Source organism: Brassica oleracea, chromosome C4 (assembly GCF_000695525.1).
Source record: "Brassica oleracea var. oleracea cultivar TO1000 chromosome C4, BOL, whole genome shotgun sequence".
NCBI lineage: Eukaryota > Viridiplantae > Streptophyta > Magnoliopsida > Brassicales > Brassicaceae > Brassica > Brassica oleracea.
Genome location: NC_027751.1, coordinates 38,272,869 through 38,288,485, shown reverse-complemented (window position 1 = coordinate 38,288,485; position 15,617 = coordinate 38,272,869). Strand labels below are relative to the sequence as shown.

The following is a 15,617-nucleotide window of genomic DNA, read 5'->3' as shown; positions in this document are numbered from 1 at the left end:
TAACCCTAACAATACATACAATACTACAACATATGTTTGCCAAACTCCTAAACCAAAGTATTTCATGATTCACTACTTCCACTCATCTATCTTCAAAACAAATCAATTTTATCATATCTTAATTTATATCACTTAAAACTGTTTATAATTACTTGATTTTTATTTTTCACGCATCAAAATATTTTTTTACAAGATTTATAAATTATTTTTAAAATAAACTGGTACCAGATGACTTACACTTCAGTCGTCCAGACGATTTCCAACATCTCAGACGACTCAGACGATTTACTGGGGCTATATTCGTAAAAATGGCTTCTGTTTTTTTGTTTGGTCACAAGGGGTTGAGCTGTAATTTCACTAGGCTTTTAGGTTAGTTTTGCATTTGATTCAAGTTTAGGTATATGTTTGGGATTAAAATCAAGTTGTGGGTTAGTTTTGGCAAAAACCCCATCTAATTTTATCTTTATTAAAATTTAAATAAAATCAAATTTAAATAGTTATTCCAAATCAAAAGAAATAAGATTACAAAAATACGATTATGATTTTTTAATAATGTTGAAATATAAATCAAAATTTTCTTTTGAAAAAAAAGTATATTATATTAAAAATTATTATTTCTGCGCATGGCGCAGGAAAACTCTTATTATATATATATATATATGCGCTCACCTCTGATCGAGAAGGAACCGGTGCGAGTAGGGGATGGAAGCGGCGACAACGAAGAGTTGTAGGTATCAAAACTTACAAGACATTTAGGAGTCCAGATTAGCCCTGGGAATATGAGTTTTTACCCGCGGGGCCCGGCCCGTTTGACCCGCCGCGGGGCGGGTGCAGGTCGAACAATTTAGAAAAATCGATTTGCGGGTGCGGGTGCGGGTTATGAGCATTTTATGCGGGGCGGGTGCGGGTTGGTGGATTTTGAAACGCGGGTACCCGCCAACCCGCAATTTTTTTTTTTTAACATTTAAAAAAAAAAAATATTTTTTTTTGTAAAAATGTATATTTTGTAAAGAAAATATGGGAATTTTAAAAAATAATAATCAAAATATTTTAAAATATTTAAAATTTTAATTATAAATATATTATTTATATTATATTTTACAAAAATTAAATTAAATAAATATTTTTTAAAATAAAAATATAACCCGCGGATCCCGCGGGTTATTCGCAAAATTAAGCGGGGCGGGTGCGGGTACAAATTTATTTGTTCGCGGGTCGGCGGTGCGGGTTTGACCCGCAACCCAGCCCTAGTCCAGATCATAGCCCAACGCTTATCACTACAACAGTCAATGATCTCTTGCAACGCAAGTTTCAGGCATGTGGTACAGTTTCCAGGATCCAAATAAGGAGTGCACTGAACAATAGACTCAAGATCATACAAGTTATCGAACCTAGTCATATCCATAAGATAATATGGAGTACGTGATGAAGATAACATAGACGATCTGACGATAACTTCACCCATTTTATCAGCCAAACTCTGTCTAAATTTACCAAATGTTGTGGGTGTTGGATCGGTAGACCACAAAAAGGTATTAGGCTGTGTCTCTAAAGCTGAGAGGAAGAACCTATCAGAGTAGCGAACCATACAATCGAAGTAGTAAATGACTGCTTCACGGCTGTTGGTACAGTTTTTGGAGATCTTGGTTGTTGCGGTCTTGACGCAGAAGTTGCAAGTTGTTCTGTTGACGTCTCCTGTGCACAAGAACATTCCATGGACTGTGTCTGAAGCTAGACCAGTCGTGAGGTTGTAATAGTTATCGAGGGAGGACTGATTGCTTAGAATGGAGAGAAGAGCGTTGAGATTTGTTTTTTTTTTTTAACATTTAAAAAAAAAAAATATTTTTTTTTGTAAAAATGTATATTTTGTAAAGAAAATATGGGAATTTTCAAAAATAATAATCAAAATATTTTAAAATATTTAAAATTTTAATTATAAATATATTATTTATATTATATTTTACAAAAATTAAATTAAATAAATATTTTTTAAAATAAAAATATAACCCGCGGATCCCGCGGGTTATTCGCAAAATTAAGCGGGGCGGGTGCGGGTACAAATTTATTTGTTCGCGGGTCGGCGGTGCGGGTTTGACCCGCAACCCAGCCCTAGTCCAGATCATAGCCCAACGCTTATCACTACAACAGTCAATGATCTCTTGCAACGCAAGTTTCAGGCATGTGGTACAGTTTCCAGGATCCAAATAAGGAGTGCACTGAACAATAGACTCAAGATCATACAAGTTATCGAACCTAGTCATATCCATAAGATAATATGGAGTACGTGATGAAGATAACATAGACGATCTGACGATAACTTCACCCATTTTATCAGCCAAACTCTGTCTAAATTTACCAAATGTTGTGGGTGTTGGATCGGTAGACCACAAAAAGGTATTAGGCTGTGTCTCTAAAGCTGAGAGGAAGAACCTATCAGAGTAGCGAACCATACAATCGAAGTAGTAAATGACTGCTTCACGGCTGTTGGTACAGTTTTTGGAGATCTTGGTTGTTGCGGTCTTGACGCAGAAGTTGCAAGTTGTTCTGTTGACGTCTCCTGTGCACAAGAACATTCCATGGACTGTGTCTGAAGCTAGACCAGTCGTGAGGTTGTAATAGTTATCGAGGGAGGACTGATTGCTTAGAATGGAGAGAAGAGCGTTGAGATTTGTGTGGTAAGTTGAGTTGCGAGTGAAGTTTCCGGATGTTTTGTTGCAGAAAGTCTCCATGTGGTCGGATTCGGACATAGTTTGGTTAGTTGTGATGAGAAGACATAAGAGAAAGGAGAAGGCAAATAAAGCAGAGAGTTATTTTGCGGTTGCCATGCTTTTACTTTTCTAGTTCTGAGACAAAACTAAGAAGAAACAAATGATTTCTATAACAACTTAACAAGTTCACTAGTCCAGTAGTCCATATCTAACTTGTTTTCTGTTTGTTATCTTGGTCTTTGTTGAACGTATAGTTTTGTTTATTTTTCTTGGATTCTCCCTCCCAAAAAGAGTTGACTAGTAGGTGAGAATATATATATAAGTAGGGATTAGTGAAGGGGACAAATTTACTGTGAAACCACCAATAAATATGTGAAATATATATGATGAATGCAATGATCTTAAAACCAGTATAACGTACTTGACGACCTATGAATCTCAGATAATAGTTGAGCTTCATATTGACATGTTATACTGACTAGGACATGTAATTGACTAGCCAGTGTAAGTGTCACTGACACTAATATGTACTCCATATACTCGGTTTTACAAGTAAAAAGTGAGTTTTATATTGACAACATATTATACCGACTAGGACATGTAATTGATTAGTCTGTGTTAGTGTCACTAATACTACTACTAATATTAGTAATAACAAATATACAAGAGGCAGAAGATGATGAAAACAAAGACAAGAGATGGGACTAATTCGAAAAAGCTCATTTTGTGTTGGGGTGAGATATCACACAGAAACAGATCACAAGAGAAAAGGTATTTTAAAGTTTACAGAACTGGAACTCTTGTTTGTTGTTGTAGTCTCAGACAACTCCTTCATACTTGTCCATGCTTTTCTCTTCCTCTTATTCGATCCACCACCAACTGTTGCTTTTTTCTCAGGAACACTTTCGGGCTCAACTGGTTTCTTACTTTTGGATTTCCTTATTCTCTTCTCTCTCTCCAGTGTAAGCATTGGCTTTGGTGTATTCTCCACAGCACTACTACTCTCCACCTGATCATTCACAACTCTCCTTTCAGGTGAAGAAGGAAGTGTGTTAATTTGGATTCCTTGAGGCACTAAAACCATCATCTCTTTATCAATCTTGGGACGTGGACGAGTTGTTTTAGGCTTGGGCGGGTACATGTCTTTCATCTGACCTTTTGTAGTTCCTCTCTTGAGATTACGGTGAGAACAGAAGTTGCAGTAGTAAACTACATTGTTCTGTGGCAGAAACATGTTAGGCTTCTTCTTCTTGTACCTCATGTGTTTCTTCTTATTAGCAGAAACCTTTTCGGTTCTAACATTACAATTGAAGCCAGGCTGAAGAGCAGTCTCACATCTACACGAGAGAAAATACATATAAATCCAATTTTGATAAAAATCAACATTAAAATGTAAAAGATACTCTCTACCTGAACAAATAAGCAAATATTAGCTAATCGATATAAAGAAGAAGCAACACGACAAAAGAAACCTATGAAGAGGCAAAAGGTAATGTACCTTTGACAAGAGAAGAGATCAGGATCATGAGGAATGTCGGAAGCTTCTCCATCGGCAGCGAGACGCCGACCGAAAAAAGTAGCTAACGACGGGATGGGAGTATCTCCAGCGGTGGACCAGAGAGCGAGATTCTTCAAGTGCTCGTGTCTGAGCACAGACTTGAGATTCGGACCTCCTTGAGCTTTGGTAAGCTTGTTAGCTCCCCGTTTCCCCATCTTGCGCAAACCTCAGATTACGCTCCGCAAATTTTTTGAGTTCAATTGGGTTGGATTTTGCAGGAAAGGGAAATTGAGAAAATTAGGGTTTGATACAATGATGGAAAGAACCAAAAAGAAATCGTGCAGCCGCCTGGAAATATGCAGAAACAAAAAGACCTAATGAAGAAGAAGAAAGGTTAATGACTATTTTATCCTTCATTAAAGGGAGGAAACAAAAAATCAGCAAAAAACATGAAAAATATATTTTAACCAAAATATGACTTTTTTTTATATATTTACTACGAGAGAAAAAAACAAAAATAGCACTAAATCAAGTTTATGTTACCAAACTAGCACTCAAGGTCAAAAGTCACAAAAATAGCAATTGATGTTTTATCAAAAGTCACAAACTTAAAGTTTAGAGTTAAAGGGTGGAGTTTAGGATTTAGGATTTATGGTTTAGGGTTTAGAGTTTAGGGTTTAGGGTTTATGGTTTAGGGTTTAGGGTTTAGAGTTTAGGGTTTAGAGTTTAGAGTTGAGAAATGAGGTTTTGGGGATAATATTTCAAATTTTGAAAAATAAAAAAATTAAAATTTTCAAAGTATAAACTTAGAAAGGTGCTATTTTGCCCATTTACTATTGTATAAATTTTTTATTTGTCAAATATTAACAAATATCTTGGTTATTACATGATTTTTCTTTTTCTTATTTTTTTTATTAATTCGCTTGCTAGAAAGTTATCTTTTAGCATAGTTATATTCATTATCTTTAGCGATTTTTTTTAGAAACACATAATCTTTGCCATAAATTTTTATTATTAAGTCTTAACTATCTAATCAGACAACATACTATCAGAACGTTATATTTAAAAAAATTGCTTGAAATGCATTAAGTTAAAATTTTTCAAAAACATTCAATCAAAAATATTTTACAATTCAGATATAGGAATTTAGTGATTTTTATTTAAGGATAATATTTAGAGGGATTCGCTTTATAAACTTCTATAAATAATTTTTAAACACTTATAAATGATTTAAGAAGCCTAATTTTATCTTTTTATGATAAATCTAAAATATTAGAAAAATAATGATAATTTAAAAGTAAATATGAAAAGTGTAACTTAGAATTAGAATTTTCCTATATATTTATTTATAGCATAGAGCAGTATTCATTTAACTAGTAACACTTCTTTTATTGTATCAAATGAGTTAATGAATAGTTTCCCAGAATTAATGAATTATCTCTAATTGTTTATAAAAAAAAGAGAGAGAGAGTAGCTTTGCTGTTCAAGTCTTTTCAGCCTTCAGTTCAGTTCAGAGAATGCTTTAACTCAAAAGCGCTCTTCAATTTTAAAAATGTATTTTTAATTTTAATACATACTCTTTCTCTCTCTCCCTCACTTTTGTCTCTTCTGTCATCTTCTCCCTTTTTCTCCCCTCTGATGTACAGTGCGATTTACATCTCAGAAACCCTAGATTTCGAAATCTAGGCTGTGTTCTGTATTGTCTTTTCTTTTTTCTACTAGTCCTGTAATAGTGTAGGAACAGCTTCACCTATTCGCACTACACATTTCGCGAATTCAAATCTGCATTTATATTGAGCTCAGAGCTCTAGGTTTGGTTTCTTCTTCTAGAATTCAAAACAGATCTTTGATATTATCCCCCAAGGTTTCTTGAATTTTACAATGGTCTTAACAAAAACCCCAACTTGAAGAATCTTGGGTTCTATTTCAAAACCCTAAAAGTTTCCGACTTTGAATACTCAGAACCAGATTCCTAAATCTATCGGTAGAAATTAGGCTTTTTTTTTTTAAATGCATGGAAGGAGGTCGAGAAGCTATGCCATTCCCTCCTCCTTTCTACTTCCCAAGAGGACCTTTCTCCTCTCAGTCCGCGAGTGACATCCACCCGCCGCCGGGTTTCAGGCCAATGTCTAACCCTAATCTCCAGCTACAGCAGCAGCAGCATCAGTTTCCCTTGGGCGAGCAGAGACACCATCAAGATTTCAGCCATGGGATTCATATGGGTATGGCTGCTGCTTCTTCTTCTTCTTCTCCGGCTATGCAACAACCGCCGCCGATTCCTACCCCTCCGCCTCATCACTCGGTAGCTGCTGCTGCGGAGGAGCCGATGATGGTTAAGAAGAAGCGAGGACGGCCGAGGAAGTATGTTCCTGATAATAACGAAGGGTGTGATCTTGAACTCTCTCCGATGCAGTCTTTGCAAAAGCCTAAGATCTCTTCTCCAGTCTCTGATCCTAACGCTCCTAAACGAGCTAGAGGTCGACCTCCAGGCACTGGGAGAAAGCAGCGTCTCGCTAATCTCGGTCAGCTTTCTTTTTCCTGAATTAGAGTTAAAAAAAAAAACTAGGATCCTTTTGGTTTTGTTGAATTGTGTGACATATTATTTAGCTCTAATTAATAAACTCTTGACCACAGTTAAATAAGCTGTGTTTAGCTCTCTTGGTTAAAGCAACCTGACTGATTCATTTTGCTGTTTTGGAAGCTGGGGTTCCAGTGAGTGAGCTTTAGTGTTAGGAGTGACAACATCTCAGGTCTGGGTTGCTTGTAAACATGTGATTAGCTGAAATTAGGATACTATAGGCTTAGATATGATTCTATGTTTAAGTTTAGACGTTGCTTTTTAGCTTTGTTATTTAGAGACTTAACTTTGGTTAAAGCAATCTGACTGTTAGTTAACTGCACTTGAATGCATGTGCCTAATGAGTGAAGCCTTTTAACTCTGGTGTTGAATCTTGGTAACCTAGTGATTTCTGAATTTGAGGAGAACTGATAGGGATCCAGAATGTGATTTTGGTATAAGGAATCATAAGACTGTTAATGTGATGAAAATTTCCGGTTCTCGTTTGCTTGTGTTATCTTCTCTTCGCTGTAGAAGTACTTAGATTTTGACTTGATGTTGAGCTTCTACAAAAAGTTTTTAACTTCGTTGGCTTTACTATTTTTAGGTGAGTGGATGAACACTTCAGCTGGATTTGCTTTTGCGACCCACGTGATCAGTGTCGAGGCTGGAGAGGTACATTTTAAATTCTCCATTGATTTTTAGATCAGGTATTTTGAGTTTTGAGTTTGCTTAATATTATATGATCTGTTTTCTTCTTGTTTTGTAGGACATTGTCTCAAAAGTTCTTTCGTTTTCACAACAGAGGCCAAGAGCCCTTTGTATTATGTCGGGAACAGGAACGGCTTCTGCTTTTACGCTTCGTCAAACCGGATCATCAGCTCCTACTCTGTCTTTTCAGGTTCAAAACTTTCCTCTTTGGTCTCACAAACAAACTCCATTTTCATCTTCTTTGTTTTCTTTTGGGTTGCTGTGTAGGGGCATTTTGATATACTAAGTGTACAAGGATGTTACTTGGTGAATGAAGAAGGTGGGTCTAAATCAAGAACTGGAGGTATTAGTGTGTCTCTCTCCCGCCACGATGGTTTTCTGATTGGTGGCACCGTTGGAACGCTTATTGCAGCCAGTCTCGTTCAGGTATATCATCATTAGTATCAACCTCAGAAACTTAAAACACTTACCAAATTAATTGGACTTAAAAACCGAAACTTGCATTGTGGGTTTTGTAGGTGGTGGCGTGTAGTTTTGTATACGGAAGTGCAAAGGCTAAAGTAATCAAGCAAGAAAACGGGTCAAAGGAAGACAACACCACCAAAAAGGACAACAGCCTGGAGACGCCGGCCAGTGAACAGCGGTCGCCACGAGAAACAGAATCAGCAGCAGAGGCGGCTCAGACGCCACTGGACTACTCTTCTCCAGGATGGGCAGGATCTGGTGGTGGTGGCAGCAGAACAACTGACTCAAGAAACAATAACCACCTCACTGATATTGACTTGACACGGGGATGATTCAGTCAGTCTTGTTCTTTCTACTACTTATTAGAACATTGCAGCATCATACAGATATCGTTGGTGCTGTATATGAACTGTTGTTGTAGATTTCTTCTTCTTAGTTTTGGATTTTCTTGGGAGTAAGATGTTACCAGAGAGACTTCAGGATTTGAATTTTTTTCTTCCTTTTTTTATCTTAACATTTGATCTGTTGACTGTTGTAACATAATTCATTTTCTATTTCTAAGGAGTTTATTTATATAAATTGTTGGCTACATCAAGCTTAGCTTCTTAATAAACTTGGTGTTCTTTCGTTTAACTGACTGGTTGTGATTCATAATTTGATTTTTCAAAATTATGTTGTTGGAGCACAAATCTAACAATAACGAAGTTGAAGGAAACACATGAAAAAAATAACTAAGTTGTATAATGATTTTGTTAAATAAATCGTTTTAACAGAATGAAAATTTATTCAACTAAAGCACCTTTTTACAATGATACAACATTTGTTTGAGAGTTTGAAATACATTTGACAGTAATAAAGATTAACGGATTGTTTGCAGTTTCGGGTATCTTAGTTTGGGAGACCTGTATCAATACGTAGGGATATGCTTGTTTGTCGTTTTCAAAAATAAAACGGCATGGAGTCTTAAAATGTGAAGCAGAAACAGCAAGCTAATTTTCTTTGTCGGACACTTCTTCCCAAATAATTACCTTTCGGTCTTGTAAAACATTCTGATCCACACAACAGAAGGAGAAGAGGAAGATGAAGGTGAAAGTGTATGCAGATCGTATGTCACAGCCGTCTCGTGCTGTAATCATATTCTGCAAGTAACTTCGTTATCTTTCCTTGTTAATTCTGGAGATGATTCAGCTTTTAAAAAAAAAAAAATTAATAATCTTATACTTGATGATTTGACTATACTTTTGATTTAAGGGTTAATGGAATCGAATTCGATGAGGTTCTGATTATCTTGGCGAAGCGTCAGCAATTATCCCCTGAATTCAAAGGTTCGTATAACTAATCTGACAAAAGGTTCAGTGTTCGTTTTATTTCGATGACAAAAACTGTGTATTGCTTGCACAAGTTGTAGTAATCTGTAACTTGAGAGTTATGGTAGATTCATTTCCAGTTCTGAGAAAATACTTGTATATATTGTCTTGATTTGGTCTCTACTTATGGATTGCTGAGACTTTATCTAAATCCTGAAATTTATCTCAGAGATTAACCCATTGGGGAAAGTTCCAACTATTGTTGACGGCAGACTTAAGCTCTTCGAGAGGTTACACACATTAAAATTTCTTCCTTCTCTTTTGCATTTCTTGCTTCTTCTTTTTTTTTAATGAATCTTAACCTGAAGTAATATTCATCTGGCAGTCACGCCATCTTGATTTATCTTTCCTCTGCATTCCCGAGTGTAGCTGATCATTGGTACGTGGTCTTATTTGTTTTGACACATGTTCTTGAATACGAAGGTGTTCGTTTACTATATTCGTTCATTAGGTACCCGAATGATCTTTCCAAGAGAGCCAAGATTCACTCTGTCTTGGATTGGCATCACACCAATTTACGCCCTGGTGCAGGTATATTACACACTTTAATATTATTCATATTCGGTATGGAGTCAATTTTAGAATGACCAGCTTCGTATTATTGTTCAGCTGGATATGTAATGAATAGTGTTCTAGCTCCATTTCTTGGCGGTTCTCTGGACTCGAAAGCAGCTGCTGAAGCTGAGCAGATACTAACCAAGTCTCTGTCCACTCTAGAGACTTTTTGGCTTAAGGGCAATGCTAAATTCTTGCTCGGAAGCAACCAACCATCCATAGCTGATCTCAGCCTTGTATGCGAACTTGTGCAACTCCAGGTACACAAACATACATTTTCCAAAGTAATCAAAAAGTATATCTTCCTTTGCTATGTTTTGGCATCTGATTGTGTGTGATATTTTGCAGGTTTTGGATGAGAAAGATCGTCTTAGATTGTTTACTCCTTGCAAGAAAGTTGAGGAATGGATTGAGAATACGAGAAAGGCGACGCAGCCTCACTTTGATGTGGTTCATAAAACCCTTTATGGAGCTAAAGACAAAGTTGAGAAGCAGCGGAAGATGGGAACAACCGTATCTAAACCGGCTTTTCAATCTAAGATGTAATAACAAATTTGTATCGAGGGCTGTTTGTGAAAACCCCGGTTTAGGGGATCACTGTAATAACTCGGTCCAACATTTACACTGTAATCGGAACCAATGTATTTGTAATCACTTATCAGGGCTGTTTCAAAATAAACATATAAGTGAGACCCACCCATTTGAAAATAAATCTACAGTTAACAAATATTTGCCCATTTGTTTGAACATGCGCAAAATAAAGCGAGATATATGGGCTTTGAGACCATAAACAAATGAATTCCCATTTACTTAGGCCTAACGGAAGCCCATTCAAATATTTGAACAAAAACGACGACGTTTTTCGTAACCCTAGGGTTTTACCTCTCTTCTTCGTCGCTACTCTTATCTCTCAGTCTTCACTGAAAGCGGCAAACAAACGAAACTCGAACGGGAGCAATCATGGATCCGAAGCCAGCATCGATGTGGAGTTCCATAGTGAAGAAAGATCCCCCCTCAAAGCCTCCGACAACCGACGTAGCTCCGTCGGCGATTCTCGGCATGGTCGGAAACTGCAAATCCACAAAGGGGATATCCATGGCGGTCGTCGACGCCAACGCCGTCATCGACGGTAGCCAGAGCTTAACCAACTTCACCGACAAATTCGTAACCGTCCCCGAAGTACTCTCGGAGATTCGTGACCCTAACTCTCGTCGTCGTCTCGAGTTCATACCTTTCACCATCGAAACCATGGAGCCTTCTCCTGAATCCCTCAGTAAAGGTAAAGCAAATTGATTCTTCTTTTTGAGGTGGTTAGATTGGATTCGATGGTTGAAAGCAGTTATTGTTTTTTGTTTGTTTGTGCAGTTATTAAATTTGCTAAAGCTACTGGAGACTTGCAAACACTCTCTGATGTTGATCTTAAGTTGATTGCTTTGACGTACACGCTCGAGGCTGAGGTTCATGGGACCAAGAATCTTAGAGATGTTCCTCCGCCTATTCAGACTGTTAGGGTTAAGAGATTACCTGAGAAGGAGTTGCCTGGATGGGGGTCTAATGTGGCTAACTTGGAGGAGTGGGAGGCGCTAGAGAACGAGACTGAGGAGAAATCGAACACTACTTCCAAGATCCTTCCGCTTAAAGACCTTAACATGAACATCCTTCCTCCCTCGGACAGCTGTTCTGAGGTTGGTGATGTTGCGTCTCAGACGGAGGGTCAAGAAGAGGATGAGGAGGAAGGCGGGAGGAGGCAGAAGAGGTACCCGCCTAAGAAAACAGAGGTGAAGATTGAGGGTAAGATGGTGGTGGAAGGAATAGATGCATCTCAGGGGGGAAATGATGATGATGAAGATGGTGGTGGTGAATGGAGGCCTGCGGTTAGTAGCAGTACTCACAGGAAGTTCCTTAGGAGAAAGGCCAAGTGGGAACATTACAATGCCTTGGCTGAGCAAGAATTTCAGAAAGATCAAGAAGCTGACAAAGCTGGTGAAAAGAAGTGTGCAAAAGATAGCGGAAAGGATGATGAAGAGCTTTCGTCCATCTTGAAAGGTATTAGGTTGGAGGAAGACTCATTAAAGGCTCTCCAAGAAGAACCTGAAGAGACGAATGGTGAGGATGATGCTGAAGTCGACATTGCTAGTGAGGGTGGTGATACCTTTGAGGCATCGTCGATGGCAGATGATGGTAGCAGCGAGCAGAGTTGGTCGTTGAGAGCCTTATCTGAGTCCAGTGTAGCTTGTATAACTGGTGACTACGCGATGCAAAATGTTATTATTCAAATGGGTTTGCGTTTGCTTGCACCCGGAGGTATGCAAATTCGCCAACTAAACAGGTACAACTTTATGAATCAGATGTTCCTCTTATCCCTCAAACACTTTTCATTAGCCGAGGGGGAAGTCTTATACTTGATTGCACTTGGATGTTCAGGTGGGTGTTGACATGCCATGCTTGCTACACAGTAACTCCTGAAATTGGAAGAATCTTCTGTCCCAAGTGCGGTAATGGCGGCACTCTGCGCAAAGTAGCGGTTACAATAGGCGAGAATGGCACCATCATAGCTGCACGTAAACCACGTGTAACACTTCGAGGGACTAAAGTAAGTAGTCGGTTATAAGCAGAAACAACCATGATTTGCTGTTCGTTACTTGCTCTGCATTTTAACAAGAAACCCTCGTTTTCTTTGTGCAGTTTTCGATACCGATGCCTAAAAGCGGAAGAGACGCAATCACCAAGAATCTGGTTCTAAGGGAAGATCAACTTCCTCAAAAGTACCTCCATCCCAAGACCAAGAAGAAAGCAAGCAAAGCGGTTAGTAGCTATAGAAACTCTTATGGAGGAAAAAAACATTTTGATTTGATTATATTGTGGTTTTGCTTTGTTGTTTAGGGAGATGAGTATTTTATATCAGACGATGTGTTCATGAACCATCACAGTGATAAAAAGGCACCATTGCAGCCTCCAGTGAGAAAAGCTATGGCCGTTTTCAGTCAGAAACGGAACCCTAATGACAACCATTACTCGCGTTCTATGCACTGATCTATTTGTTTCTACCCGCATAACAAGCATCTCTTCTATGAGAACAATTGTATTGTGGTTATATTTGCTATCTTATGAATTATACTTTTGGCTCTGTTTTGTTTTTCATTTTCTTTGGAATTCACTTTCAAATATTTAGCCATGGTTGTGGCACAGTTTTGGTCTCAATCCTATTATTCTTTTAAGAAACATAAACCAATAGTTTGTATTTATTTAAGAAATGTTTTGAAACGAATAGTCGATTCCCCCTGCCGAGGAGAAGGAGCTTAAGGAGTCGTTCAGGAGATAATTGGAGAAGGGACGAAAGTAAAAGTGGAACAGAAGGTATATGTAATACTTGTGATTATTATGATCGTTGATGTTTAAATGGTGGTCATGTCCTTTTGGACAGATTGATCCGAGTATCTATGTCGGGAGTTTTAACAAAAGGTGTTTGACATGCCAAGTAAGTACAAGAGCACAGCAGATGGATAGGCTCCTCCGTGAACATGTTGATCTCAACAATTTCGAATCACAAGGACTCAAAGCAAAGAGATAACAAAGTTAAAAAAACATGTCTTTATCTTTGATGAATCTCTTACCGATCTGTGAGAAGTATGTGGACAACTCGTCCGTCCATTTTTTTTATACAGCTTATCTTTGTTCTTTTTATTATTATATATGTAATTGGATATATGTTTAGTGTTTATTGGTTTTAATTATCTGTTTGTCCATATAATATACTATTGTATAGTGTTATTTAACAAATTAACACAAAACATATTCAAAGAATCTTAATAACCATCCACATCCACACTATGTAAATATCCATATTATATATTTATATATTAAAATGTTAAATAATGATAAACAAAATTGTTGGGAAACAAAAAAAAAATGTTTTTAATTAAAAGTTAATTAAAAAATTAACATATCTATAAACCTAACACATAATAAATATCCTAAATAAATTGTTAAAATCTAACCAATTTTGGGTATCCGGATCCGGATATCCATTTAGATATCGTACTATAATATCCGGATTCGGATTCATAAAATTTTTTTAATACTATAATTCTAAAAATTATACTTAATTTAAATATTACACAAGTTTTATGTGTATATATATAATATAATATCAAAAAATTATAATATCAAAAAATAATTTTATGTATAAATACAATTATATCAATATAATTATTAATAAAATTAAATTTAATATATTTGGAAATATGGTCCGGATATCTGGAAAAATTAAGATATTCGAATCCGGATTTGGTTTTGACGGATCCGAAGTTTTACTATATTACCGCATTCAGACGCCCAAATATTCTCATAGACACAAAAAAAAAATACTTCTCAGTTATAATGTGACTTTGGATCTTAAAGAAAAGACAAAAGTATCTTATAGTGCAATGTAGGGCTGGACATTTTATCCGACATCCAAATTCAAATCCGACCCCGATTCGAAAAACTGAACTGAATCCGAATCGAAGTAACAAAATACCCGAACATGTTTTGTGTTGAACAAGTTTGGATACCCGAGCCCGATCAGGTATATCCAAAACCTGAAATAATATCCTAAGTCATCCGAACATATGTATACTTTAACCCAAATCTATATCTTTCATCCAATATGTAATGACAATTTTCTCTTAATTAATATTATATAAAATCAATACTAAATCACTATTTTTTCTAACCTAAACGTGTGCACATATATATAAATATGTATCTCTTTCTTAAATGTGAGAGATTAAGGCACCATCTGCATCTTCCAACTCTCATCTTCTCTTCATACAAGATTTTATTTCCTAAAATATTGTTATTCTCATGATCTATGTAAGGTTTCTCGGAGACATTAGTTGTCACCGTCATCAACGATATCCACCATAAACGTCATTGTAACAACCGGAGCCACCTTGAACCATCTTGTCATTCTTCATACGGAGAGATAGTTTCCATACATGGAGCTTTCCTTGTTACTCTCGATCGTGTTAGTAACGAAAGCAAGAGAGGAAACCGTTTTTTTTTGCAATAATTATGTGATTTTAAAATTTTTTTATCAGCAATTCAAAAAAATATCAAATGCTTTGGTTTTTCGGTTATATCCGAAATACCTGAACCCGAACTAAAAATACCCGAAACCAACCCGAAGTATAGAAATACTACCCGAACATGTTTTATACTTCTATACCGAAATACTCAAATATCCGACCCGAATCCTAACGGGTATCCGAACCCCCACCCCTCGTGTAACGCACTCTTGAAAGGTTGAGCGTCAAGGCACAAGACGCACCATGGCGACTGTCATAACGGCATAAACCTTTATGGCAATGGTGATTTGGCAAGGCCCTCGCCATGGCGCGCTTTTGATTGAGTCGCCTTGGTCAGAACAAGGTGAGAGCCTTTGAGTTTCTTATTTTCACGCTAGTATAAAGCATAAAATAGTAGGGCCTATCTAGGACCCGAATCCAATCTGAGATCCGCTCTGATCTGCTCTGAAAATAGGGCATCAAGGGTGACTGGATCCGAATTTGGATAGTCAAATGTCAGATCCGCCGAAAATGGATCTGAATCAATTTTTAAATCTGCATATTCTGATCAGACTCAGATTTTTTTTAATATATTAAATTTTATTAATAATTATAGTTGATATGTTAATATTTATACATAAATTAGTCTTGTAGTATTATATTTAGTTTTGTAATCATATATATATTATAAATTTTGTATAGATATTT

The 15,617-nt window shown here is 36.9% G+C and overlaps 4 protein-coding genes and 1 pseudogene across 4 annotated transcripts; 3 read left to right on the top strand and 2 right to left on the bottom strand.

Annotated features, from left to right (window-relative positions):
- LOC106338831 overlaps nucleotides 1-2,825 on the bottom strand; it is a 9,631-nt pseudogene extending 6,806 nt beyond the window's left edge.
- Nucleotides 2,826-3,330: 505 nt separating this feature from the next.
- On the bottom strand, nucleotides 3,331-4,551 carry LOC106339902. Its single transcript, XM_013778770.1, has 2 exons — nucleotides 4,207-4,551; nucleotides 3,331-4,045 (listed from the first exon to the last, which is right to left on the bottom strand). The coding sequence occupies exons 1-2, from the start codon at nucleotides 4,419-4,421 to the stop codon at nucleotides 3,466-3,468; spliced, it is 795 nt and encodes a 264-aa protein (XP_013634224.1). The 5' UTR covers nucleotides 4,422-4,551; the 3' UTR covers nucleotides 3,331-3,465.
- A 1,148-nt stretch (nucleotides 4,552-5,699) lies between these two features.
- Nucleotides 5,700-8,515, top strand: LOC106337076 (AT-hook motif nuclear-localized protein 5-like). The gene is made up of 5 exons (XM_013776108.1): nucleotides 5,700-6,728; nucleotides 7,371-7,438; nucleotides 7,533-7,664; nucleotides 7,742-7,900; nucleotides 7,993-8,515. The coding sequence occupies exons 1-5, from the start codon at nucleotides 6,221-6,223 to the stop codon at nucleotides 8,269-8,271; spliced, it is 1,146 nt and encodes a 381-aa protein (XP_013631562.1). The 5' UTR covers nucleotides 5,700-6,220; the 3' UTR covers nucleotides 8,272-8,515.
- Nucleotides 8,516-8,951: 436 nt separating this feature from the next.
- On the top strand, nucleotides 8,952-10,545 carry LOC106339504 (glutathione S-transferase T1-like). The gene is made up of 7 exons (XM_013778329.1): nucleotides 8,952-9,084; nucleotides 9,191-9,264; nucleotides 9,476-9,536; nucleotides 9,632-9,685; nucleotides 9,758-9,837; nucleotides 9,916-10,121; nucleotides 10,210-10,545. The coding sequence occupies exons 1-7, from the start codon at nucleotides 9,020-9,022 to the stop codon at nucleotides 10,405-10,407; spliced, it is 738 nt and encodes a 245-aa protein (XP_013633783.1). The 5' UTR covers nucleotides 8,952-9,019; the 3' UTR covers nucleotides 10,408-10,545.
- A 217-nt stretch (nucleotides 10,546-10,762) lies between these two features.
- LOC106342760 (20S-pre-rRNA D-site endonuclease nob1) lies at nucleotides 10,763-13,067 on the top strand. The gene is made up of 5 exons (XM_013781783.1): nucleotides 10,763-11,140; nucleotides 11,227-12,190; nucleotides 12,286-12,454; nucleotides 12,547-12,666; nucleotides 12,745-13,067. Exons 1-5 carry the CDS (start codon nucleotides 10,822-10,824, stop codon nucleotides 12,892-12,894), a joined length of 1,722 nt encoding a protein of 573 aa, XP_013637237.1. The 5' UTR covers nucleotides 10,763-10,821; the 3' UTR covers nucleotides 12,895-13,067.
- The last annotated feature ends 2,550 nt before the right edge of the window (nucleotides 13,068-15,617 follow it).